Consider the following 27,499-nt stretch of genomic DNA (forward strand, 5'->3'; position numbering starts at 1 on the left):
ATCTCACCCAGGAGGGGCAGGGACGTGTGGGGTCCACAGAGCAAGGCCGACTCCCGACTCCCAGGGACGCTGAGGGGCCGGCAGCAGCAGTGACCAAGCGCAGCCAGGAGCGTCCACATGCAGGACAGGATGGGAATGAGCGGAGGGAGACAGGGCCTGCAGCCTCTCACCTTCACGCCTCGGACTCGGAACTCAGCCAGGGCTCTGCTCATCTTGGTGGCGGCTGTGAGGTGGTCTTTGGCGTGGGCGATGACCTTGACCAGCAGGGAGTCGTAGTGGGGGGAGATGACAGCTCCCTGGAAGGCGGAAGCATTATCCAGGCGGATGCCCATGCCCTCTCCGCTCCGGAACACCTGTGGGGAGGGGAGGGTGGGCTCAGGAACTGGGTCAGAAGCCAGAGTCAGGAGGCAGCCTCAGCCCCAGGATGCACGAGGGATCCCAGCTCTGGCTTGCGAAGTTCTGCTTCATTTCTGCCGGTGCCCAGAGGGAAGCAGGGGAGAGAGCACAGGGTCAGAGGCAGACCTGGGGACAAAGACAGGGGCTCCAAACACAGCCTAATGGATAGGGGACCACAGGGTGGGGGACAGAGGTTTGGGGTGTCTGGAGTAACTGCAGCACACACATGAAGTCCACGATGGGGGTGGGGCACCCTGTGAGGCACACGCAGGAAGACGAGGGGGGGAGCCCCGCTGCACCCACTGCACCATGCTGCCACTTCTAAGGGACAGGGGCCTGTGTTTGATAAAAAGGAACCTAATAAAATATTTAAAGGTGAACACTCAGCTGTGAGCAGGAACTGGGAGCTAAAAATATTCTGTGGTAAACCAGGCTCGGAGGAGCCAGGCCTGGGAAGGGGAGGTGGAGGAAGGCAGCGTCCAGGGCAGGGCTGCCCTTTCCTGGCCGAGGGCAGAGCAGTCTGGACCGCGCTCTGGCCTTGAGCCTACCAGTTCTATGCAACTTTCAGAATCCAGACAGCGCCCTGCCCTGCCACTTGCCTTCAGAAGCCCCGTATCTCAGACTTGCCCCCCACCCCACTCCCTGCACCCAGAGCAGAGTCTGAGCTCCTGCCCTGCCGGGAGGCGCAGGCCAGATGGGCGCCATACAGCAGCAGAGCCAGCGACAGGCGCTGGCACCAGGATCCAGAGGTCTTCGTAGCCAGCATGGGCGGGGACAGGGGACAGGCACCGAGCAGGCCAGAGGGCTCCTGCCCTCAGCCAGGGAAGGGAGGCCAGCAGGGGAGGGGTGAGAGACGGCTTTCTATGTGAGGAGAAAGAGAAGGTGCAGGAAGTATCCCTGGAGGAGGCACAGATCCAGATGTGGGGTGCCTGCCTGGGCCCTCCTCAACCTCCCACCATGAGCCTGCCTCTCGCATCCTCCCTGCCGTCCACCACTTCCCCAACTCTCTCATTTATCCTTGATGGTCCCCTTGCTCAGCCTGGCCCCTCCACTGGGACTTCAGGGCCCCAATCCTTCACTGCACCCCGAGTGTTGTCTTGCCAGCCACACCCCTCTGAAGGCAGGACAGTGGCCAGCAGCACCGTCCTGTCTTTGGGCTCTTAGAACAGAGTCCAGGACCCGGGCCTCATTTCTGGGGACCCCGCCTTTGGCTCCACCAGCTGCTCTGCTCCCTGTTCTGATGACCTGCCCACTGGCTTACCAGCCTGTGAACATGGCAGCCCCTCCCCAGGGTGCTGCTCCCTTCCTCTGACCGGGCCTGGCTTCCATGTGCTCTCAGCCAGATTCAGACCAGCCCAAGAGCGGGTCCTCCCTCACTTCGTGCCCCTCAGAAGCAGTCTGGCCCGAGAGTCCTTACACAGGCAGAGACCCGCGCTGCTCAGCTGGAACGTCAGAATGTGGACGCTACCTCGATGCGGCCGGTGTCTGGCTGGAAGCTGCGGGCGGGGTCCTCGGTGGTGACCCGGCACTGAATGGCACAGCCGTTGATGCGGATATTCTCCTGCCGCAGACCCAGGTCGGGCAGACTCCGGCCCTCGGTCACGTGGATCTGGGCGTGGACCAGGTCCACACTGCGGGGAAAGGACGCAGAACCAAGAGGAGAACATGAGGCAGGGGATGGACACATGAGGCGGCAGTCCATACACAGACGCAGCCCACCCAGCTCCTGCAGACTCTTCACCAGCCTGAGCAGCGGCTCCTCCCGCCGGCCCAGCACCCCTGCCCTGTGCCCGGTTACTCTGCACATTCTGAATAAGGAGAACAGGCAGCTGGAGGGGCAGCTGAACTCTGCATCCACCTGTTCTTGCACGCGCCCCCCCCAAACTGTCCCTCCCCGTGTACTGCCCTCTTTCTCCCTGGGTCTCTCGGTCCTCCTGCTGCCCCCAAACTCCCCCTTGGTCAAGCCTGGATTTGAAGCCTCAGACACCCTGCTCTTGGAGTCCTTTGTGTGGGTGTCCTGGGGGGCAGCTGTCAGAGAATGGGGTCGAGGAGGCCGGGCTCCTTGAGATGGGACCACAGCTGCAAGAGGGTCCACACGGGTGGGCGCTGTGGTCGGGACGCCGTCCTCCGCCCCTGATCTGAGAGCACAGCTCTCCGAGCGCAGGGATGAGCTCGGCCTCACTGACCGCTATGCCGAGCACAGCAAGGAGTCCACGGGGAACAGTTTAAAACCTCGGTGTTTATTGTCCCTGGGGCTGCGGTGAGGACAGCCTGGGAACTACCCTGGCAGATGCTCCCAGCGTTGTGTTTCCGGCTCAATCACCCCACAGCGTGGTGATGGTCACATGTATCCCCACAGCTGCATGCAGAGGGGATGGTGTGCGCTGTTCAGCTTTATCGCCACAATAATGCTCTGAGCGTCCCCATCATTGTCATCAGAGGAGGAGGCCGAGGGTGAGAGAGCCTGCAGCTCATCCGAGCTCCATGCAGCTAGTGAGCTGGGAGGAACCTGCACCAGCCCGTGTCTGTCTGACACAAACCCCCACTGCCAGGCAAGCAAAGATTTCCCTCCTGGCAGAGCAGGCTTGCGGCCGGCTCCGGATCGACACTTTTACAGCAGCACGCACGATGGGAAAGTTGTGTGGGGCCAGAGTCTGAGCCTGGAGCGTCCGTCTCCATTCAGAGCAAGGCGTCTGGGGGTCTCTGTGCACCCCCTGGGCAAAGGCAGGCGCACCCCTCCCCACCTCACACAGCTTCCTCAACCTCAGGTGGGGGCAGGGTTCGGAGAAGAAACTGTCAGGAAAGTTCCATGGTGAGATGGCCTGGCACCAAGCCAGCCTTAACACTTAAATGGCTAAAAATCTGTATCTTGAAACAATGAAAGATTATTTTAATTGTTTATAAAACGGACAAGTTTTTTAAAATGTCTATACTCAATGCTTGTGGGCAAACAAATTGGGACAAGCAATCGAGAAAGCTGATTAGGCGAGATGTTGCTTAACCTTTGCTCAGGTAATGCCACTAAAGGTGTCAATCCTCAGACCTCTTCAGAGAGGTAGGCAGAGATTTCGGCACAAAGGTTGACTGACAACACCCTTAACCACAAAGCTGGGAACACCTCACTAGTAAACAGAGGACTGTGCAAATAAGTTACAACTTACACAGATGTTGGAATAGTATGCAGCCACTAAAAGTATTCAGAAAGTCCAATGGTCTGGGGAAATGTCTTCGAAAATATTGAATTTAAAAAGTAGAATAAAAATTCTATATAAAACATTGCCATTGTGTCAAAAAGACATCAATTATTTCTAATAGACTTGAGCCTGGGTTTCCAGTCTCAGCTGTGTGATCTTGGGCAACTCTCTTAACCTCTCTGAGCCTCAGCTTCATCTAAACCAGTGGTTCTCAACCTTGGCTGCACATTAGAATCACCTGGGAATCTTTTCAAAATCCTGATTTCTGAGCCTCATCCTCTGGAAATTCTGTTTCTTTGTTATGAGGTGGGGCCACAACATTAGTAACAAAGAAACAGAATTTCTGGAGGATGAGGCCCAGAAATCAGGATTTTAAAAAGATTCCCAGCCAAACCGGTTTGGCTCAGTGAATAGAGCATCGGCCTGCGGACTGAAAGGTCCCAGGTTCGATTCCAGTCAAGGGCATGTACCTCGGTTGCAGGCACATCCCCAGTAGGAGGTGTGCAGGAGGCAGCTGGTCGATGTTTCTCTCTCATCGATGTTTCTAACTCTCTATCCCTCTCCCTTCCTCTCTGTAAAAAAAATCAATAAAATATATATTAAAAAAAAAAAAGATTCCCAGGTGATTCTAATGTGCAGCCAAGGTTGAGAACCACTTGTCTAAACAATGGGGATGATGGACACTTCCCTCCCGTGTGGCTGTGTCTTACAGCTTGGGAGGCCCCTCAGCATCCAGTTCTAGGTGGGGCTCTAGATCATTTGTATTTGCTGCTTTGTTCTAATACAATAACCCCGTGATGCTTTTGTTATAATTTTTGTAAAAAGTAACTAGATCCCCAACTGCTTCCTACCCCATGCAGCTCCCTGCCACCTGCTCCCCAGGAGCCACCGGAGTGGATTTTACACGAAACCCAGAGGACACCCCTGCCCTGGCCCCTGGCCCCTGGCCCCTGGCCCAGCCCCTGCTCACTCGGTGATCTCCTCGGTGACCGTGTGCTCCACCTGCAGGCGGGAATTGACCTCGATGAAGTAGTGCTTGCCGTGCTTGTCCACCAGGAACTCCACGGTGCCCGCGTTCTCGTAGCCCACCTGTGGGGGCCACGTAAGTAAGCAGGCGTGTGATGAGAGCCCTTGCCATTTGGTTCCATAAAAAGACAGACAGCAGCACACCCCGCCCACCAGACGGTAGCCCACCAGCCTGCCGCTGGGGAGGGAAGCTGCCAAAGCGAGCGGCTGGGCTCCTGCCTGGACGTCTCCCCGGGAGCCACCAGCAGCCTCAGGAGGCTGCGCTCACACTGTCTGGGCGAGACATCAACAGCGCCCATTGCCCCAGGCGTGGCGCCCTCTGCCCTCTCCCCTGCAGCCTCCTCTGCTCTCGGGCACAGGCCCCACCCATGCGTACCCTGGCCTCTCCTGGACCCTCCTCATTCTTCGCTCGGTCATCACCTCTGGTCACTACCCAAAGAGAGGCCATTTGAGGGAAATCAACCAGTGATGACTCTACTCAAAATTCAACCTTGATTCCTTTCACTCTTGTCTTCCCAAGACCACAAACTAGACTTCAGTAAGCTCCCTCAAATCTGTTTGGGAATGAGAATAATAATAATAATAATAATAATAATAATAATAATAATAATAAAAAATCAAGGTAAAGACACCCCTTTTGCAAAATAACCAAAACCTCTACTCTTAAATCACTGCCTCATATTCACTGTGGCTAAAGCCTCACTGCTTTCGGTTTGGGGAAGGTGACAGACCATCTGCCGTCCCGCTCTGGGTCCAGCTGCCTGAGGCCTGAGGGAGCGTGGCTCTGGAGGAGAGCAGGCCCAGGGCCCGCATGGGGCTGGGAGGGCAGATCTGAAACGATGCTCTGGCCCGGGGCTCTGGGAAGAGGAGGCAGATCTGGGGGCAAGATGCCTGGACTCCAGAAGGGGTGGGGTCAGGAGGGCCCAGAAGAACAGAGAGCAGGGCTGCTGCGGGCGGTCTGGCCATGGCAGGTGCTCTCTCAAGCCAGGCCCGGGGTCAGGCCACTGCTGGGGAGCCATTCCCCGCCCACGACCCAGCAGAGCCAAGACTAGCAGAGGAGGGCCTTAGGAGAAAAGGGTTGCAAGAAATGTGATGTAGGGGACGGGTAAGTGAGGAAGAAATGCCTCAGTACTGTTTCTTAATCCTGAGAATCCACTCAACCTCATTCCTGCAGTCCAGGGGTTAGTTGGTGCCACGCAGAAGTTCGATCTGGGCACAGGGTGCTGAGGGCTGGTCCACGGCCTCTCTCCCTCCTCCTCCTACTTGCTGGACCCCAGGCTTGGCCTCTGGGCCTGCCCTCTGACATCCCACTGACCCCTCATTGGCCTCTATCCTCCAACAGAGCCCCTCCCCTCCCAGAGCTGTCACCCTGGCTGCCCTGCTCCCAGCAGACTGTCCACATCCAGACCCCAGTGACCACTGGCCAGGAGCGAGCCTGCAGGAACAGGCTCCTTGTCGCTCTGTGGGCAACTGTCCCAGGAGCCCCCACACTTCACCTGCTTAGCAAGTTTGACAGAGTCGCTGGTGAGCCGGGTCCGAAGCTGAGGGTCCAGGTGGGCAGCAGGGGCGATCTCCACCACCTTCTGGTGCCGCCGCTGGATGGAACAGTCTCGCTCGTACAGGTGCAGAATGTTCCCGTACTGGTCCCCTGCAGAGGAAGGTAACCACTCCTACAGGCCTGACCCTCTCACACATCGAGGTGGCCCATCAGTGCCCGCTCCAGTGCTGGGCAGCCAGGCGAGAACCGGCCGCCCAAGGCCGTGGGCCCTGCCCTGCGTGGAGGAGCGTCTTCCTGAGGGAGAGCCCCTGCCCCGCCCCAAAGGCCAGGCCTGCTGGCTCCTGCCACCGCTGCGGCCCAGGAACACCCCACTCACCCAGGATCTGCACCTCGATGTGGCGTGGCTTCTCGATGAACTTCTCCACAAACAGCGCCCCGTTCCCGAAGGCGGCCAGGGCCTCTGAGAAGGCCCGGGTGTAGTTTTCCTCCAGATCCTGGGGGCGAGTGGAGGCTGAGCAGACACTGGGCCCCTCTGCGTGACCCCGACCCACTCCCGGAGCCGGCAGGCTGTGCGGCGGCCTCCCAGCCCTGGCTCCTGCTCACCTCGTAGCTGTGCACTACCCTCATGCCACGCCCCCCGCCCCCATAGGCGGCCTTGAAGATGATGGGGAAGCCATAGATGTTGGAGAACTCCTGGGCCTCGTGCAGAGAAGTGATAGGGGCGTCAGTGCCAGGGACCACAGGGACACCTGTTGAGAAACAGGCATGTGGGGTCTTTGTCACAAACTGGAATCCCTGCAAAACCCGCCAGTCCCCTCCCCGGAGGAGCTGCAGGGCCCCGCGGCTTGCTTGCCACATCACCTGCGGCGATGGCGATGGCCCGGGCCTCCACCTTATCTCCCATCTTTCGGACCACCTCTGGGCTCGGTCCAATGAACCGGACCCCGGCATCCTGGCAAGCTTGGGCAAAGTCCGCACGCTCCGACAGGAACCCATAGCCAGGGTGTATCGCATCCACGTTGTTTTCCTGGCGGCAGAAGAGTGCTGTGCCCCTCAAATTCCTTCACAGAGTCCCCGACCAAACCCTGTGGCTCTTGTGCCTCTCCCCCTCACTTGCTCCATTCATTCATTTATCCATCCATCATCCACCCACCCACCCATCCAGACACTTAACCGCTGGCTGACGTGGGGATGGGGCACAGCATGGGGATGGCATAGGACCCAGCCCTGGCCCTTAGGAGGCCCCGGCCTGGCCTGGCTCACCTTGGCCACCTTGATGATGTCTGGGATGTGCAGATAGGCCTGCACTGGGGCGAGGCCACGGCCGATGAGGTAGGCTTCATCTGCTTTCTGCCGGTGCATCTGGCCCGTGTCCTGCTCCGAGTACACAGCCACAGTGCGGATGCCCAGCTCCGTGCAGGCCCGGAACACGCGGATGGCAATCTCACCTGGGGGTGGGGGCACGAGGGAGAAGTTAGACTCCTGGGTCCTAAGAGAAGCAGATGTCACGTGAGGTGGGGAGTGGGTGGAGGAGGTTCCTCTCCCTGCCCTACGGTGCTCACCTCTGTTGGCCACCATGACTTTCTTGATGGGCTTGTACTCCAGGCGCCGGACATTCGGGGAGGCAGCGGGGGCGGTGGAGGTTCGGCGGATGCCCAGGAGCTTCAGGCCCCCACACATGGTTCTGAACCTCAGCATCTGGGGAGGGAAGTCAGAGCCAGAGTAGAGCAGCCTCCAGTGGAAGGGCCCCAGGTGGAGTGAAGGTCCCACCGCAGCCCATTGCAGCCCAGGTGAAAGCCAGCACCATCACCCTCCTCATTCCCTGAGGGCTGACTGGTCATGGGGGAGGGGAGCAAATTCAAACCCAATGGAGCCCAAGCTCACCCTAACTCACTGTAGGGTTTACAACATGCCAAGCTCTTAAAGTAGCTTCAAGGCCAGCCAGAGGCCCTGCGTGACCAGGGCGTGCATGTGTGCGTGCGTGGGTATTGGCAGTGTCCCTTTCAGTGCTTTCGCCGCTGCAGCAGCCCAGATTTGAGAACCTGGCTTGTGTGGTTCCTCCCGCAGGGCTCCATCTGGCTGGACAGTGACGGTAACAATGGCTCCCGCAGGAAGCAAAGCCTCTGCTCAGTTAAAGCCGGATTTCTTTAAACTGCTACAGAAACCTTCCTTCCCCCAGGGCTTCTGAATACATTAGCAACGAAAACCAGCCGAGGGCAAGTAAGCCGGGCCAGTCACAAAGACAAATTCCACTTGATCCACCCTATGAAGCATCAGTGTCAAATTCATACAGAGACAGTGGGAGGGCTGGTGAGGGGGCTCGGGAGCGGGTGGGGAGTTAGGGTTTCATGGGGACAAAGTTTATGTTGGGGGTGATGACAAAGCTCTGGAGATGGATGGTGGTGATAGTTGCACAACAGTGTGAACGGACTTAATGCCATCGAACTGTACACTTACAGATGATTAATATGGCAAATTCTGTTATATATATTTTACCACAATAAAAAGGAGTTTTAAAAAACCAGTTGAAGGCAATGTATATCCCAGAATGAGAACATCTTCGGAGGTCAGCCACCCTCTGGTTTTACAAATGAAGAAAACCAAGGCCCAGACAAGTTTAGAAAGATGTGTTAAAGTCACCCCGCTGTCCAGCCAGCCTGGCATTCAGTCCTTTGCCCTCCCCACGGCCTGTGTCTAGCTAACCATGTGATTTATTTCTCAGTAAAGTTTAAAATGCTTGACTCAACCATTTGTTCTAAGTAGGGAACATACAAATATATTTAATAAACAAAATAGATATTGCAAAAACCTCAGTGTCTGATCACGGCCAATGAAATGGAGAAGGGGAAATAAAGACCAAATAGAAAGGAAAGAGGAAAATACATGAAAAGTAAAGCAGAAGAGGGAAGCCGTCAGACCAGGGAGACAGGACGGGTGCTGAGCGACGGCTCGGTGCCAGGCTCAGGCCCAGGCCCAGGCCGGGACAGGACAGTGAAGACCTCTGCTCTCCCAGCAGGTACCAGAGAAGGGAGCAGGGAAAAGGGGGAAAAGACAGAAATAAGGTCCTTTCAGATCAGGATTGGAGCCTCAAAGTGATGTTTTGTGAATTACCTGGTGAGGGGCGGGATTAAGGGAGCTCACTGGGGCTGGATAGGAAAGCGGGCCTTTCCGAAGAGGGGCACACACGAGGGCATCTGAGCGGGAGAAACGGAATAGGAGGCCACGCACAGTCTGGGGGAAAGCCCAGAAGAAGGGACGGTGATGGCCCAGGCCTGAAGGAAGAATGAGCTGGATGTGCTCCAGATCCAGGGCCAAGGGCTGGGGGGATGCCAAGGGGTGAGGTGAAGCTGAAGGTGCCCACAGGGTCTCAGCTGGGCTCTCAGACTCTCATCATTCTCCTCCAAGCACCATGGGGTGGAGGAAGGGGCGTACCCTGCTGCATTCTGGGAAGATCTCTGGATTAGAGCAGCGAGGGCTGAAAGAGGATGAGAGGGGAGACACGGTGCCTCTGAGCTGGGCGGGAGCAATGGAAAATGGGCAAAATTGGGGAAATGGAGGGAAAGGGAGAATCCATGTTGGAGGTAGGAATGCCCTTCCCTGTAACAGCAGGGACAAGAGAACCAGGCCCCGCTGGGAGTGGGCAAGAAACCTGGATGTGACTGGCAACTGGACGGTGCTTGAGGCCATGTACCTGGAGTAGATCGGCCAGGAGAGAACAGACTAGAGAGGTAGGGGGCACCCTGGTCCTCCAACACCGAGTCTGGATGAGGAGGGTGAACCAACAAAGGAGATGGAAGGGCTGCCCCAGAGGAAGGAGAGCCAGGAGGCATGTGCTCTGGAGACCTGTTAGCTCCGAGAGGCAGAGCGAGGCCAGGCTGCGCAGGGCACTGCTCAAGGCCAGACTAGCCCTGGACGGGGAGGCCGGGCCCGGTCACACCCAGCTGCTCAGACAGGAGGCCAGTCTTGCTGGGCTCTTGCTCACCTTCTGACATGAGGGATACTGTGCTGACTTATTCATTTCACAGTGGACAGAGCTGGCGGACACCACAGTAGCCCAGTGATCTAGGTGAACATCACTAGCATGAAATGGACATCTCGTGCCTCCTGGGAGGAGGCCAAGGAGGACCTGCAGGGCGTTTCTGCAGGCCACAGTCTGAATGAACAAGGACACCACATGAGGCAAACCCAGACTAAGGGACATTCCACAAAATAAACATGTCAAAGGTCATGAGAGATAAAGACTACAGAACTCCCAGGTTCAAGGAGACTAAAGAGACAACATGGAAACACATGTGTGATCCTGGATTGGACCTTGGACACCTGACAAACTTTAAATAAGGTCTGTGCCGATGTTCATTTCCTGATTGCTGTGCCGTGGTTATGTGAGAGAATATCCTCATTCTTAGAAAAAAAATACTTCAGTGTTTAGAGGTTTAGGAGCATCATGTCTGCAACTTACACTCAAGTGGTTCAGGGGAAAATAGAATAATGAAATAAATGTGGTAAATGTTCGTATTGGGGGTTTGGGTAAGGGGTGGAAGAGATTTGTTTGTACTGCTTTTGCAACTTTTCTGTAAGTCCGAAATTATTTCAGAATAAGAAGTGAAAAAGACACGGATGGAGGAGGTAAGCGTGGGAGCAGCGCCTGCGCACAGTAGGTGCTCAGGGCTGGAAACATCGACCTCACCCCTTCCTTAAATCGCAGAGAACCGCAGATGCTACCCTGTTATCTCCCCTCACAGGCCAACTAGCAGCTGGCCTGCCCCTGAGCTCTGCCCACCGGGAGGGAGATTCTTTTCTGGCCCAGCAGCTGGGGGCAGGGAGGCCTGGCAGTCGATGGCACACACAACAGAGAGCAGGTATGGGGTGCAAATCTCACCCTCATCCTGGGCACCAAGTGCCTGCTCTGCGTTGGCCCGCAGGCGGGTCTGTAGGGACAGGGCAGAGAAGAAAGCGCCCAAACCACCACATCAGCAAAGACAAGAAGAGGCAAAGGGCTCCTTCAGGACCACACAGCAGCAGAACAGGAAATACAAGGGGCGCAAAACCATGAACAGGTCCGCCTCATGAGGTATCCTCACGGTCCAAAGAGAACGGTCAGGGGCCACTTTTGCCTATTAACTTAGCAACGGGGCTGGACACAACCAAATTCAGCGCTGGGAAGCCTACCAGAGGCAGGCCCAGAAGGCGCTGTCTGGGTATCAGAGCGGCAGCTCCCTGGAAGCCTTTGCAAAGCCTCTCAAGAGCCTAGTAGCGGTTCTCAACCTGTGGGTCTCGAAGAATGAAAATGCATCCTGCATATCAGATATTTACATGACGATTCATAACAGTAGCAAGATTACAGTTATGAAGTAGCAACGAAAATAAGTTTATGGTTGGGGGTCACCACAACATGAGGAACTGTATGAAAGGGTTGCGGCATTAAGCAGGTTGAGAGCCACTGCAAAGTATTTATTCCCCTTGGCTGGGTCAGCACCAACCCACGGAAATACCCTGTGCTGCTGCCGAGGGAGAAGGCAGCTGGACTTGTGACCCGAGCAGTCAGGCGTTGGGTGCAGAGTTAGAGAAAGGGAAAGGTCAGGGCCCTGGGCTGAAGTCAGGCAGTGGGGAAAGTGGGACAGAGGACAGCCCAGCCCGAGGCTGGAGTCAGCCCGCTGGGTGTGCCCCAGGCTCTGCCTCCCCAGTTGGGCACCCGAGGCCTCATCTCATCTGTAAAATCAGGTACCGTCACCCCCAACCTTGGCTGGTCGCCCTGGGAACCACGGAGTCATAAGCCAGAGCTGCTCTCACCATCCTCCCACCGGCCTTTCTTTCCAGCTGAGCGCAGGGGACAACCGGGACCCTTGTCCCAACACAGCCCCACGCCCCCACCCTCAGACCCCTGCCCGCAGCACTGCTCTCACCCCTCCCCGCCCACCCAGCACCCGCCAGAGCAGGGGACTCAGTGGGCCTCCTGGGACCAGCGGCCGGCACACGCAGCGCCTGCGCTCATGGACAGCGCTCACCGGAGACCCACACCCAACTCAGGCACCCGGAGACCTGGCTGTGCCCTTCCCAGAGCACTCACCCCGCACCAGGAGCCCAGCGCAGCTTCTGCCAACGGAGCCTGCAGGCAGCCAGTTGCTCAGCCTGAAGTCACTGGCCCCAGAATACAAAGTTCTCGGCACCAGATCGTTGGAGGCCTGGGCGGCAGCCAAGGCTGAAATCAGGGGAAGGGGTGGCCTGCAGTGGAGCAACTTCCGGCCTCCTGCCGCTCTGGGGCCCAGAAGGACAGGCAGGGAGGCTGGGGCACGCAGGCAGCAGGTGGTCCCAGGCAGGACACCAGGGGAGGAGGGGGACAGTACACTTCCTGCTGCCACTGAGGTTAAAGGCACAGAGACCTCAGCCAGCAGGCAGAGTGGGGTCTGGAGCGGCTGGTCACCAGGGGCGCTTGTGGCTGAAGAGGGCACAGGTCGTCACACTGCTGCTCAGAGCCACACAGCCTGCAACGCAGCTCACGGCTCAGTCATACACCGTCACCCCTGCCACGCCAGGCTTGGGACCCGGCACAAAGATGAATGCAAACACTGCCGCCCTCCCAGAGCATCCCCAGCCTTCTCGGAGCACGGCTAATCCAGCACCCAGCCCTCCCCTCATCCAACCCCACTTCCCTCCCGAACGTGAAACCAGAGTCCGGCTGCCTGGTGCTTGCTTAGGCCTTTGCAGAATCAACTTCAACTGGGAGAAAACCTACAGGCTGGACGTGAGACAGTTTGGCTAAGAATCTTCTTAAAAACTCTGCTGGCCTCGTTCACCAAACCAGGCCCCTAGGAAAACCCTCGTGCTCTGCCGCACCGGCTGAGCCTCTCTGGGCAGCACCTGGCCGCGGTGGGCTCTCCCCGCCGGAGAGGCTGCCAGGCGCAGCGAGCCTCTGCTGACTCGCTCCTTGCTGGGTGATGGGGATGCACATGAGCAAAAGTCTGCTTCTCTGCCCTCAGGGACGGGGAGGTGAGTGAGAGGAAAGCAACCAGCATCACCCGAGATTCCCACCCGTTCCCTCTCTGACAGAGCCAACAGCCCCAGGCAGCCTGAGGCCTGTTTGCTATGTTCGCCAAGGCCAGCTGACAGATCCCTTTCCTCGGCCTCGGACTATGCATTGGGACGGGGATGGATGGCTCTGACCGGCAGAATGAGGCAGTGACGCCACGAGTGTCGAGAACACCTTCCCTGCCTCTCAGCATGAATCACAGACAGGGTCTCCTTGTCTTCCAGCTTCAATTTTCTCCCCAGACACTGGATGGATCAGCTCGGTGTCCCCTCCCAGCCCATCAGGAAGGTGCCTGCATCGCCCCCTGGAGCGAGTCAGGGGCAAGGTCTCCATGACGTCAGTGCAGTCCCAGTGATCCGCCGCGTTACTCCTACAACATCCAACACTCAAGCTCCACCTGCACGCCAGGCCGTGCTGGCAGCGACACTCCTCACCAGGCACCGGCTACACTACAAACACTAAGTCAGGCCACTCTCAAACCCCCTTATCACTCCCCTTTACAGAAAAGGGACCAGGCGCAATGGGACTGACACCCAAGGTCACCCGGCAGGGCCAGGTTTGAGCCTGATTTGTATGCCTCCCTCCAGAGCACAAGCTGAGACATCAGGGCACATGGAGTCACCACCAACTAAAGGAATAAGCCGTGGCTTTTCGGAAGCACAGTGGAAACCAAAAACTCGACTCCTGATGAAAACTGTGTCGCTGGCCTGGATTTCAGCAGGGCCACCAGCAGCAAGCACTCTGTCCTTGGCCCAAGCTGTGGCCCCGATAAGCTAGGGCAGTTTTAGTTTGTCCAATAAATCATCAAAATGGCACTAGAAATCCCACTTCTTCAGACCTAAAGTACCTCCCAGGCTGCCTCTTGTAACCACAGTCAGGCCACCGTCGTCCAAGTGTGGACCAGATAGCATGGCCACTGTGTTCAGGGTGGACATGCTTCAGCCAGAGCAGCCTTGCTGGGATCAGGTAGAGCATCCACCTGAATGGCCCTGGAATGTTCCTTCCAGGGTTTGTACTGCTTCCACCCTGAACTTCCCTGTTCTTCACCTCGCACCTCCTGCAGCCTTCGTGGGCAGCTGTGGGCAGGGGGCACAGAGGAAGGGAAAGCCAGGGCCCTGCTGCAGGGGAGGCTGGGCAGAGGGTCAGTTTTGGAAGTTCACAGTGTGGACTAAGTCCCTCCATACATGGGAGAATGGGTCAGAAATAGGCCCCAGGAATCTCCAGATTAATGAGTGAGGTTCCTATACATCTCTCCCTACTACCCCCAGCACCACCAGCACCGCACCAGGCTCTGTTCCCGGCCCCCAGCCGCCTCCACAGCTGCCAGCAAAAGCAGGTCAGAACCAGAAAGAAAGATTTCTTTGCAGAGGACTCCATGCTGTGGCAGAAGTGAGCCCCTGATGGATGGGGCTGCTCTCCCTCTCCCTCCAGAGCAGCGGTTCTCAACCTGTGGGTCGCGACCCCTTTGGGGGTCGAATGACCCTTTCACAGGGGTCGCCTAAGACCATCGGAAAACACATATATAATTACATATTGTTTTTGTGATTTATCACTAGGCTTTAATTATGTTCAATTTGTAATAATGAAAATATATCCTGCATATCAGATATTTACATGATGATTCCTAACAGTAGCAAAATTACAGTTATGAAGTAGCAACGAAAATAATTTTATGGTTGGGGGTCCCCACAACATGAGGAACTGTATGAAAGGGTCGCGGCTTTAGGAAGGTTGAGAACCACTGCTCTAGAGGCCCTTCCCTCCAGGCACCTCTGCACCATCCTAACCATGTCCCACGAGGGCCCCAGATCTAGCAGCCAACGGAAAAGACCACCTGACTTTCAGGGCTGCAACCACGGCTATCAAAGTGCCCAAGGAGGACGGACTAAGCTGAGATTTCTGGGTGGGGGACACAGAAACAATGAAGGTGGCAGATGAAGGAAGAAAAGAGAACGAGGATACCAAAGACAAGTAAAGACACAAGTAGAAATAGCCTGGAGTCCTAGGACAGCATGGCCCAGCGGCTCCTGCCCTGAGAGGCCCACAGTGGTTCAGAACTGTGCCAGCGCGGCTCCACACCACCCCTGGCAACCCTGGACTTCAGGCAGCAGGCAGAGAGGACAGGGCAGCACAGTGACAGCGGAGACACTTAGCACTGCATGGGGCAGGGGGATTTGTGGATTGGGGAATGGAGGAGGCCCAAGAAAGGAGGCGAGTGGAGGATGATCAAGGCCTGCAGGGAATGACAGGGAAGTACAGGGACAAGGAGAGGGCCAGCTGGCATAGCAGTGGCAGCCCAGTCCCAGCCTCATTCCAGGGCAGGAAGACTTTCAGGCCGAACACTGCCCCCTGGTGCAAAAGGAGCGCTACTGCAGATCCGCACATGCCTGCCCAGATCCTGACCCACAGTGGGAAGGCCACTTGCCTTAATTTCTCCACATCCTTTCAGCTCACGCAGGAAGGCCTGGCTGGACACTCCCACCTCCATGGCTGGCTCAGATATCCTCCCTGGGACAGCCATTGGCCTCTGTCATTGTCCTGGACACAGCCCACTGTCTTCTTGCCTGAGGGCTTTCCGTAAGGTCATGTCTGTGTCCTCAGGAAGGAGCACTCAATAACCTGTCTCAGTGGGATATGTGAGGACTTGGGGGACCACACCTACATCTATTTCTCCACCACTGCTCCCCACCCCCTCAGTGTCTCCCTAGCACTCTGTACAGTACCTGACACTGAATTAAATGTCTGGGAATGAACGAATAAACAAATGAGTGGATGGAGGGATGGAGGGATGGATGAAAGGATGGGTGGATACTCCAGGTCACACAATGAGTTTGCAGAGCAGTGAGAGTCCACAGTGTATGGAACTCTTAGACAAAGATGAATGTCATGACTCTTCCTATGAACAGCACCCACAGCCTAGTGGGACACACAAGTATCCCTCACACATAGATTAGAGCCCAGAGTGTTGACAAAGAAGGTCAAAAGGGCAAGATCAGCAAAAAGTCCTGCAAAAAGATTGAACTGGGGAACCAGGAAGGCCTTTCTGGACTGAGTGAGGTGACAGGCGCTGAAGCCTCCATTTTAAACACGCCTAGACAATGCTCTGCAGAAGCCGGACACCAGAGCACAGCAGACATACCGGTGGTCCAGAAAGCTCCTTGGCCCCTCACAGCCCACCACCTCAGCTGGAGGGTCAGCCAGTTCACGCCAGTTCCAAGGGGACAGGAAAGTGGAGGCCAGTGTATGGACTGAATTGTGTGCTCCAGAAACATGTGGAATCCCACCCCCAGGATCTCAGAACCTGAGCTCAGTTAGAGTCTTCACAGAGGTGATCAGTGAACATGAGGTCACTAGGGTGGGCCCCAATCCAAGAGGCTTGGTGTCCTTAAAAGAAGGGGAAATGTGAACACAGAGACAGGAGCACAGAGGGAAGCCAGTGTGAAGACACGGAAAGAGGCTGTGCGCCCAGGCCAAGGGCTGCTGGAAAACACCAGAACGGGAAGAGATAAAGAAGGACCTGCCCCAAGAGCTGTCGGAGGGGCCGTGGCCCTGCCAGCACCTTGATTTTGGATTTCTGGCCTTCAGACTGGGGACAAGAAACCTCTATTGCTGCCAGCCACCCCGTTTGGGACTCTGCTATGGTAGCCTTGGGGAATGAACAGACCTAGTTTTCCCACAAATGACCAGAGCTCAGAGCTCCTGAAATCAGGGGCTGGGGAGCACAGGGTGCTAGAAATTTCCCCTTCTCTCATCTGCTCATCCTGATGCAGGTCACAGTGTGGCTTTCAGAGCAGATGGGACTATACAGAAGGGTGATCAGGTCCCCTCCAGACCAGCGAAGGCCGGGTGGTTGGCAACCAATACAAGCACATGCTAGCACCAGCAGATGGACGCACGGAGAGCCTGTGGGCTCAGCAGGAAGGCGGCTCAGGCGTGGGGATAAAGGAGCAAACAGCCTGGTGAAGTCCACTGAGGCCGGAGGCAGGGGGTGACCCAGGGCTAGACACCTAGTCTTCAGGGAGGGAGCTGCATGCATGGACTGTACCCGAAACGTCAGGGATGGGACCCAGGAAACCAGGCAGGGAGAAAAGCTTTGTAGTTTAGAGGGACCATCTTGGCCGTTCTGAGGATGCTGGATTTGAGGAGGGAAGGCCTGGGCCAGGGGCTCCCCAGAGACGGCACTCCAGGCACCCACAATGGCTGGTTTTGATCCTAATAGCCACACAGAGCAGTTTTCAAACCACTGACAGCGTTTGTCTGGGCTTTCTACTGAGGGCCAGTAACTGCTTTAAGTCACATGATCTCATTTAATCATCAGAAACTTTGTAAGGCAGGTGTTATGGTCACCGCTTTGTAAGTAAGTAAACAGAAACTCAGGATAAACAGCTTGGCCACAGTCTCAAAGCTTGAAGGCACTCATATTCTGTTCGGGCCATGATTCCAAACTGGGCCTTAGACACCATCCTGCTTCCCAGGAACTGCCTGTGGGTAATTCAACATCAATCACGCCATAACACCCTCCCTTCTCTGCCTGCCAACCTCCAACTGCTCCTCTTCAACCATCCAGCTTTCGGGGCCACTCCTGGGCCCCCTCTCCCTTCAGCTGGATCAGTCACACCCCGTCTTGTCCCCTCCCCACTAGAGTCTTCCTCCTCATGGTTAGGCGGCCCCTCCTGGAGGGAGGCTGACTGAGCACCCTGCTGAGTGCTGAGTGGAGCAGAACTTCCCCTGCGGTGTTCTGGAATTCTGCAGAACCCATCAGAGGCGCCGGGACTCACTGGCCTTTGCCCTGAAGTGCACACCCAGGAGGGGAGAGGAGCTGGGTGACCTGCCAGGAGCTCTGACAACAGCCCTGGGCAGGTTCTGACTGGCAGGACTCACTTTTAGAATAGTTTCTCCCCAACTGGGAGCGCTGAGGATTCCCTGGGGAGGAAGGTCACCAGCTGAGGATTTCAGAACTGACGAGGTAGTAAGTGAACTATGAAAGCCCCAGATGACAAACTGCCTTTCCTATCTTCTCAGTCCCAAACCCGAGGGCACCTACAACAGGTCGCCTTCCCAGTGCCACCTGCCCACATCTGGAGGAGGAGTTTGTCTTATAATAATTGCAGAAACAATAATTAATAAAAGCCATAAGTGTCTGCTAAGTGCCAGGCCCCGGACAAGGCACCACCCAGGTCATCCCACCAACACTTGTCAGGTGGGTATTACCCCACATGACAGTCCTACTGAGCTGTAACCTGCACTGTAAGTACACTTAACAAGACCCTTAGGGCTCTCTGTCGTTTATAAAGTCCTTGAATAGCCGCTCTCATATGCTACTACCAGCAACACTGACCAGCAGGAAGGGCAGGATTATCTTCATTGTACAGATAAGAAAGTGAGCTTTCCAGCTCCATCTGCAGCCCCCACGTCCCAGCACCACTTTCTGATAAAGGGAAGGATGAAGGGAAAAGCAGCCAGGGCCCTGGGGGCGGGATGATGGGAGCCACGGAGTGTGGGAGAAGCCTTGAAGAGGAGGTGGGGCCATGTGTCCCTGTGCCGCTGTGATTCCATGGAAAGGGCAAGGCCCTAGAATCAGAAAAGTCGGGTTCAAACTCCACCTTTGCCACCACCTGGTCCCATGATCTTGGGATCACTCTACCTCTCTGCACCGCTGTGATATTGTGATATATAATAAATATATGACTCGGATTTTGTTCCTAGTTCCTGGCTCAGAGCTCCTAAAACCCTTGTAATTTCCTGAGGGGAGCATCTTTTTTTATTCATAATAAGCCCCTTTCAACCACATCTGAGTTTATGTTAATGAGATGACTCTGGTGGGTCCCTGAGCTTTAGGATGGGGTCTGGTTGACAGGTGAACCAACCTTGAGATTGGGGAGGGGGGGAGAGAGACGGGCTGGAGACTTTGTTAATCACCAATGGCCAATCTTGCCTTCATAATGGAGCCTCCATAAGAACTCTAAATGAAGGGGTTCAGAGAGCTCCCAGGTTGGTGAATGCATCCATGTGCTGGGAGGGTAGTGCACCCCAACTCCACAAGGACAGAAGCTCTTGCACGGACCCTCCCGGACCTCGCCCAGGCCCCTCTTCACCTGGCCGTTCATCCGCATCCTTTGTAATAAACTGGTAATAGTAAGCTAAACACTTGCTGAGTTCTGTGAACGTTCCAGCAAATCGTCAGAACTGAGGAGGGGATCATGGGAATGAATCTCTGATTTAGTAGAGCTGACTGGTCAGAGGCTGGGAGGGAGGCCAGGACTTGCGGCTGGCATTTGCATGGGGGCGGTCTGCGGGCCGGGGCCCGTCACCTGTGGGGCCTGCACCAACTCTGGGTAGTGAGTGTCAGAACTGAACGGATTGTAGGACACCCCATCGGGATCTGCAGAGAATGGGAAAATTGGTTGGTGTGAGGGAAAAGGTCACATATTTGATGTCAGAAGTATTATGAGTAAAAAGTTACGAATCTGTTAGCCCATCTATAAAATGTCTTTATCCTCCAGCACAGAAGGGAAACTGCAGGCTGTCCCTTCAGTTTCATCAACTGTAAACACAAAACATACTCAAAGGACAAGGATTAGGTTTCACACTGGAGCCCCCAAGTGTTCACTGAGCACCGGTGGCCCACAGCACACACTGAGGGACAGAGGATGATAGGGAGCATGGCCTCTGCCTTCAAGAAACGCTTTGTCTGGCGAGGAGACAAGACCAGCTCAGCCCAGACATAGGCACAGTGAATGCCTACTCCATTCCAAGAAACTGCTTTTCGAGGAAAAGGAAATGGGGAAGTAAGCAATTGAGGAGAGCCCAGTAAAGTTATGGAGGAGGGGAGTTGACCGGGGCTCAGAGGAAGGAGCCTGGCACACGGGTGTCAGCACCTGCTCAGCGAGTGGGCAGGCGGTGAGAGGGAACAGCAGGGTCAACGGTCCTCTCCCTGCAGCACGGTCTAGCCTGACGGGGTGAGGTCAGGGTCGGTGGCACAAAGCAGATGCTGGTCAGATGAGAAGTCTGGTAAAGAACCAAAGAAGATGAAGTTAGAGAGGTTTAATGAAATGATAAGCAAAGAAAAAGCATTCATTCATTCATTCGTTCAATACTGATGGGGTCTTTCCCATGTGCCGGGTCCTGTTAGGCACTGGAGATACACCTCAACAAGAGAGAAGAGGTTCCTGCCCTGACAAAACTAGTCAGGAGACCGAGATTATTCCAGACGCATCAGAGGATAAGTGCGGATTGTCTTCGTGCTCAGACCCCCTCCTGAGGACAGCTGTCACTTAGAGATGTGACAAGGAACAGCCACAGGAGCCACATCCCTCCGTCCCTGGTCCAGAACACGGGGGACAAAAGGCACAGATTTACCAACATTGGAACAAAGTGGAGGGAAATGCATGTCCCTCCCTCTCACTGTGCCTGGAACCACATACATGCAGAGCCGGCTTCTTCCTTCTCGAACTCCTATCCCATGACTTGGGAGAGAGCCTGGCCTGTTTGCAGTTGAAGATAAGAGCCAGAAGCCATTTGGGCCCTTATCAGCTTCTCCTCCTCTTGAACTGAGGGAAAGGTTTTCTTTTAAGTGAAGGGGGAAGTTCTCTTCTTTTAGATCTAACAGCGAGTCCTGCTCAAACGCCAGGAATTCGTTCTCCCAAAAGGCAGGTAGTTACCCGCTTCCCCTTCATTGCTGTCTAGGATCTAATCACAAACTCACCTCCTGGGGAGAGCTGATCATGGCCCTTCAATTTCCCAGATTCCTTACAAAGGCACATTACCTGGTGGCTTTTGTGAGCCATTGGCCTGGTATGACTTCGTTAGCAAGGTTTTTAAATGCTCAAACATACTATTAAACCCACCCAGGTCAATTCATTTAATGCGGTGTTACCCCAACAACCACGCCAGACAAGGACAAGCCTTCCTGTTCTGCAGCTCCAGAGCATTTCCTCACGGCCCAGGTTGGCCAAGGAGCTGAGGGGGGAGGGAGGGGCTGGGCCCTAGCCTGGTGCTAGACTCAGAGCAGACCCTTCCCTGGCAGCTTCAACATTTCCATGAGACCCCAGTCGAGGGAACCATGTGACCTTTCCCCCAACTGTCACCACCACCCCAAGGCATTCTGGGCCAGAGCTCTGGGACCCATGGCCCAACGTCCTCTGCCTGCAACGTCGCAGGCAGAACCCATTTTCACTGCCAAGTAGAATTTGCTACCTTAGGCTCCCAGGCTTTCCCATCCCTGACCAGAACCAGCCCCACAGGCCTGTGAGCATCGATCCAGCCCACCCCTCCCCTGGATTCCTGTCTCTGAGGACATTCCCAGAATCCTTCTGCCCTCTCCTTTCCAAAATACTAGAAGGCTGCCAAGTTCCAGAGGGGAGAAACAATGGCCACTGTGCTTGCAACTCCCGCCGGGACGGTGTGCTTCTAGAGGTCTCTGAAAGGTGGTCCTCTTACCGGGGCAGCGGTCTGCACAGCTCTAAGGAGGCCACACTGTTCCTGGTGCTGGGACACCCAAATCTGGGCCCTCTGCCTGCTGCTTGTTTATAACTGATGTTTTACTCAGGCCTCTGTCAATGACTTTCCAGAACTGCCCTCTCCCCTACAGCTCAGAGGACAGAGGCTGCTCGTGAGCCAATCTCTGCTCAGGGGTAGACCTTGAACAGACTGTTTGAGGGAAGAATAAAAAACAAAACCAGGTCAAGGGTGAACTGGAGCGGATGGTCAAAAGCCACAGCCTATGGATTCTGGCGGACAATTACAGGCAGTGGTATTTGGGTTTTACAAAGGAAGGGGGGCCGGGACCAGGGAGGGAGAGCCAGCCAGGAGAGAGGGCTTCCGACCTAAGAAAAGGAGCAGAGGGTCCTAGCTAATTACAAGGTCTTCTTCTTCCTGCTGAGACCTTGCTGTGCCTGGGGATGTCCCCCTGGAACTGGTGACATTATGGTCCTTTCTCTCCATGGGGGCAGGAGACTAGATTCTTCATGAGGGGACATGTTACCTAGTGGCTCTTGTAAGCCACTGGCCTGGTCTTGATACCATTGTAATTAGCCAGTCCTTTATAATAAAAACTTAATATGCAAATAGACCGAACGGCAGACGACTGGTTGCTATGATGTGCACTGACCACCAGGGGGCAGATGCTCAACACAGGAGCTGCCCCCTGGTGGTCAGTGCGTTCCCACAGGGGGTGTGCCACTCAGCCAGAAGCCAGGCTCGCTGCTCCTTACTGCTGCCTTGGAGGCAGAAGAGGCTCCGACCACTGCTGCTGTGCTTGCCAGCCATAAGCCTGGCTTCTGGCAGAGGGTTCACGGCTGGCGAGTGCAGCAGCGGCGGTGGCAGGAACCTCTCCTGCCTCTGCTGCAGGTGGGTGGTAAGGAGTGAGGGGTCCTGGACTAAAAGAGGGCAGAGGCCGGGATGAGAGGAGCCCCCCCCCAGTGCACGAAATTTCGTGCACCGGGCCTCTAGTTATTAATAACAGGAAAGGAGCAAAAGGGAGGCCAGACATTATAAGCATTCTCCAGGAAGCTGCAATTCCACACTCCCCAGGGAGCCACCGGCCCATTCCCTGAAGTTCACCGGAAAGGGGCCCAACAAAGGGGAAAATGGGCCCATGTGCAATGAATCGGAGTGACACAGGGAAAGTGCCTGTCAGTCAAGCCTGGGAATCATGGATTGGCTAGAGTAGGCAGGGCCATTGCAAGCCTGTGAAATGTGGGGATACATAATCCCCCAAACAAGGGAGCTCTCTCTTCATGGGCCATATGGACCCCTCACACCACGAACAAAAGGACTACAGCTGGGAACACTAAGCTAGCCTGATGCTAGATCGGACTGTCCCAGCCGGAACGGAACTCTGGACACCGGCTTTGATTTTAGCTCGACTGCAAGCAAAATGGGACTTCTATGGTGGGACTCGGGAAAATAGGATCTTGGAAACTCAGGGGTTTGATTCCAAAGAAATAAAGCTTTTTACAATATCTCATCCTCCCGTGCAAATCTCAGAAAACTCTTTTTCTCAGGATATTGCAAGAAGCCCACTCCCACTAGCAACAGGTGGAGACGTAGAGCTCTCCCCACGGGTAACAGTCTGACTTCATTAGCAAGGTGTTTAAATGCTTGAACGAACTATTAAACCCGGCCAGATCAATTCATTTAACGTGGTGTTATCCCAACAACCACGCCAGTCAAGACGGGAATAGAGTTCCCATCCACTGGGTGCCACCCCACTATCGCAAAAACAGAGCACAAAACAGGCTGAGCTCTGATAGCAGTTCTCGGAGAAAGCCCAGTCGATAGCTCACTGTTCTGTCTTTGCTTGGCTTCCTGAACCCAAGGTTAACTGGTCAGAGAGGGCCTCCCTGGTTCAGAGCTCACTGCCTGACAGGGCAGATGGCATCCCGAGGAGTGCGTGGGCTGAGCCTGCCAATGAAATGTGAACGGGGCAGAGGGCCTACGTCAGGCGAGGTCCGAAGGCACAGGCGTGTCCGGGAGACCCAGGAGTTAAAGGAAAACTCAGTGTGGGAGGGAACTTGTTCACTTCTCTCGGGTCCAGGATGCTGACCCACACAGGTACTTCTGATTCCACCTCTTCTCCATCTTTCTCCAGAGCTAACAACAAGCAGCTTTCTGCTTCCTCTCTAACGCACAAGTCACAGCAGAGATTCTGGAAGATGAAGACAGCAACACCCACTGGAGGCGCCTCCCGGGGTTAGCAAGAGAAGAGGGTTGGCTGGAATACTGAGGTGACAACCAGCGGACTCCCTGCGTGGGGCGCTCCGCCTTCTGAGCTGGGGCTAGCCCTGTCCTCCCACATCAGGACGGCACCCGGCACCCGGTGCTTTTTCCCTACTGGAGGCGGAGAGGTGCCACTGACTACCACATCCGCTTTGACACTGGCCATCTGGTTGGTATCCTGCTGGGTGGGTGAGCTAGAGGGGCCGGCAATTAGGCCTCAGCCTCGTCCAGGAGCAAGAATAGTCTGAGGGACATTTCTACAGTGTGAGATCTTAGTCTGTTTTTCAGGCGCTTTTCCATACCTTACCTCAATCTCCCTACACCTCTGGGAAGAGCCAGCGTAGGGACATTAATCCCCACTGAGGGAGGAGAGGTGAAAGCCTCAGGACACAAGTTGAGGAAACAGATTACCCTCCAGGTCTAAGAAGGAAAGTCTGAGGCTATCTGGGAAAAGGTACAAGCTCTGGGTAAATAATCCTGGATTAAGGGGGCCTTCCCTATGCAGAGACCTTCGCTGTGGAAGGAGAAAAGGGAAAAGCTCCTTTGTTAACACTGAACCAAGGGGCTAATTGGCAGGAATCTAGGCCAGCTCTGAATTGGCAGGAAGGGAATGTGGTGGGAATACAGAGAACTGGTGGGCAAGCTCCCAGCCTGAGCAGGGTAAGATGATGGTATTTGCTGGCCTCCTCCTTATATTTTCTGCCTTTTTTGCTCTCTTTCCTCAACCATACTCTCACCACATCTCCCTCTCCAGTGTGGAAGCAGGAAAACAATCCGAAGAATTGAAGGTGCCTCTTTTGTGTTGAGATCAAACAGTGGGAAGGTGTGGGGGCAGAGAGAAAACAAACAGAGAGCTGGTTAGATTTGAAACTACAGGAAGCAATTTGTTCAGCTCAAACTAGGCCCTAGAGCTGTCAATTACAGGGTGTTGAAGTCAGCCCACAAGTCCACTCGAAAAATCAATGGAAAATATCCTCAGGTAAGGAGTAACAACAACAAAAAGACCAGTGCAATGACCAATGACCTCCTATCCTAGCACCAACCCATCAGTAGAGACCATGACCCTGAAAGGACACACCTTAAAAGCTTATGAATATTCTATTGAGATCCTCCCCTAAAATCCCTGCCTTTAGAAAACATAAAAACCCTTAAGACAAAAGACACAGCATGTGCTCTGTCTCTCTAGAGCAGTGGTTCTCAACCTTCCTAATGCCTCGACCCTTTAATACAGTTCCTCATGTTGTGGTGACCTCCAACCATAAAATTATTTTCGTTGCTACTCCATAACTGTAATTTTGCTACTGTTACGAATCGTAATGTAAATATCTGATATGCAGGATGTATTTTCATTGTTACAAATTGAACATAATTAAAGCATAGTGGTTAATCACAAAAACAATATGTAATTATATGTGTGTTTTCCGATGGTCTTAGGTGACCCCTGTGAAAGGGTTGTTCGACCCCTAAAGGGGTCGTGACCCACAGGTTGAGAACCGCTGCTCTAGAGCATGTCTGGGCATCGCCCCCACATTAAAAAAAAAAAATTTATTGATTGATTTTTAGAAAGGGAGAGAGAAAGAAACATCGATTTGTTGTTCCACTTATTTATGCATTGACTGGTTGACTCTTGTATGTGCCCTGACCAGGAATCAAATCTGCAATCTTGGCATATCAGGACAAGGCTCTAACTAAGCTATGCAGCCAGGGCTAACCCGCTCCCCCTGCCCCCTACCCCCTTCTTTCCTAAGGCACACTGCTTGCTTTCTTCAACGGTCCCTCAGCAACTTGTTTCCTGAGTCCAGCCCAGCTGGTTCACTTCTTCTGTCTCTGTGACTTTCTTTTTTCTTTTTTTAAAATATATTTTTATTGATTTCAGAGAGGAAGGGAGAGAGGGGAGAGATAGAAACATCCATGATGAGAAATCATTGGTCAGCTGCCTCCTGCATGACCCCTACTGGGGATCAAGCCCACAATCCGGGCATGTGCCCTTGACCGGAATTGAACCTGGGACCCTTCAGTCTGCAGGCTGACGCTCTATCCACTGAGCCAAACCAGCTAGGGCTCTGTGACTTTCTTTATCAAGGGCTAAAGCAGTTCCACCCAGGCTCACTCCTGTTGCATGATCTTGCCTCTTCTATCTTAAGCCCTTCCTTTGTTTCACTGTCCCCGGCTTTAATAACCATACTCTAATAAACACCTGGACTTGTATTGTGAAATCTTTCCTGCACAAAGTCAAGAACAGAGAGTCCACATTGCTGGTAACACCTCCACTCTGTTTCACAGAGTTTGAGTTGCTGAAACCTGCCTAAGGTTCCCGGTATTCTGCCAAGATCCACACCCAGCCACTGTCAGCTGGGGAGGCAGATAAAGCTCAGGGCCAGGCTGCCCCGGTCCACCCACCAGGTGAAGGCCTGCTCCTTACCCTCCGTGCTCTCCTTGCAGCACTTACCACCACTGTAACTAAACAGTGATGGCCTTCTGTCATTTTCCCCCAAGGATAGGAGTTCAGGCTTAGACTTTCTGGCTCCCTGCTGTGTCTCCAGCACTTAGAACTCGGTGAGTGCTTAAACAGTTGTGGAGCAAATACAGTCTCTCTCAGCTATCCAGCGGCCCCCTGAAGCTGTGACCATGCAGAGACCAAAGGTTGCAGGGGCGATGCAGCTACCGGGAGAAGGGCAACAGGCCTCCTGGAGCCTCACTCATGGGAAGTGATTTCTCCGGAGACAGTGTGCTAGGTTCTGAGACAAATATCCTGAAGTTTTGTGCTAAGTGAATGGAGGGTGCAATATTGTAATTTGTAAGAAATTATTTGGTCATTCAGGAAATATACCTCCATATACATATGTAAATTTCCCAAGTGTTGAGAGTGAAAGAGGTGTGTTGTTATAGCAATAAAGTGACTTTCGGAAAGCACCTCAGGATGGGCTGGTTGCCAATGAAGCCAACCCAGTGGCCCTCAGGGTTAGAACTTTCTGTTCCTCCCCCACTTCCCATACCTAACCATGCCCATCTCCAACCTCCTCCGGGGAGGAGAGAGGGGCTGGAGGTTGAATCAAATGACCGTGATTTATTCAACAGTGCCTGTGTAATGAAGCCTCCAAAAAACCAAGAGGATGAGTTCAGAGAGCTCCGGGATGGTGAACATGTGGAGACTTGGGGAGAGCAGTGCACCTGGAGAGAGTGGGAGCTCTGTGTCCATTCCCACATATCTTGCCCAATCTATAACAGGTTGGTCAGAGCACAGGTAAGAATCTGGCTGAAAGAGAAAGAGAGAGGTGGGGGGTGACGGTTGGAGGGGAGGCATCTTGCAGGACTGAGCCCTTAACCTATGGAATCTGATGCTGTCTTTGAGTAGAGCAGGGGTGGGGAACCTTTTTTCTGCCCGCGGCCATTTGGATATTTATAGCATCATTCGAGGGCCATACAAAATTATCACTTAAAAATTAGCCTGCTACATTTGATCAAACATTTAATTAATTCATCCCTAATGCGTTGGCAGAGCCAGACCAAATGAATTCATGGGCCTCATACAGCCCGCAGGCCAGATGTCTCCACCCCCTCGATGTGTCAGATGAGTTTGTTTGGTGCCGGGGACTCCTTGCCTCATGTGTATGGTCTGGACCTACGAGGGTGATCAGG

The 27,499-nt window shown here is 54.5% G+C and overlaps 1 protein-coding gene and 1 long non-coding RNA gene across 5 annotated transcripts in view; one reads left to right on the forward strand and one right to left on the reverse strand.

The window, feature by feature from the left end:
* PC (pyruvate carboxylase) overlaps window positions 1–27,499 on the reverse strand; it is a 59,520-nt gene that overhangs the window by 12,510 nt on the left and 19,511 nt on the right. For 2 of the 4 annotated variants that reach the window (XM_006101636.2, XM_023765086.1), the window contains 9 exons: window positions 7,677–7,812; window positions 7,378–7,562; window positions 6,976–7,141; window positions 6,718–6,863; window positions 6,491–6,608; window positions 6,113–6,264; window positions 4,561–4,679; window positions 1,865–2,027; window positions 171–353 (listed from right to left, as the gene is read on the reverse strand). In XM_006101636.2, coding sequence (XP_006101698.1) covers window positions 171–353; window positions 1,865–2,027; window positions 4,561–4,679; window positions 6,113–6,264; window positions 6,491–6,608; window positions 6,718–6,863; window positions 6,976–7,141; window positions 7,378–7,562; window positions 7,677–7,812 — 1,368 coding nt within the window. Of the gene's footprint in view, window positions 1–170; window positions 354–1,864; window positions 2,028–4,560; window positions 4,680–6,112; window positions 6,265–6,490; window positions 6,609–6,717; window positions 6,864–6,975; window positions 7,142–7,377; window positions 7,563–7,676; window positions 7,813–12,181; window positions 12,201–20,019; window positions 20,129–27,499 lie in introns of those variants that run through there. The other 2 variants (XM_014466978.2, XM_006101634.3) reach the window with 2 other exon arrangements.
* LOC106699325 overlaps window positions 26,253–27,499 on the forward strand; it is a 3,908-nt gene continuing 2,661 nt past the window's right edge. Inside the window, exon 1 of the long non-coding RNA XR_001350877.2 lies at window positions 26,253–27,104. This is a non-coding gene — a long non-coding RNA (uncharacterized LOC106699325). The remainder of the gene's footprint in view (window positions 27,105–27,499) is intronic.

Source organism: Myotis lucifugus, unplaced genomic scaffold (genome assembly GCF_000147115.1).
Source record: "Myotis lucifugus unplaced genomic scaffold, Myoluc2.0 scaffold_373, whole genome shotgun sequence".
Taxonomy (NCBI): Eukaryota; Metazoa; Chordata; class Mammalia; order Chiroptera; family Vespertilionidae; genus Myotis; species Myotis lucifugus.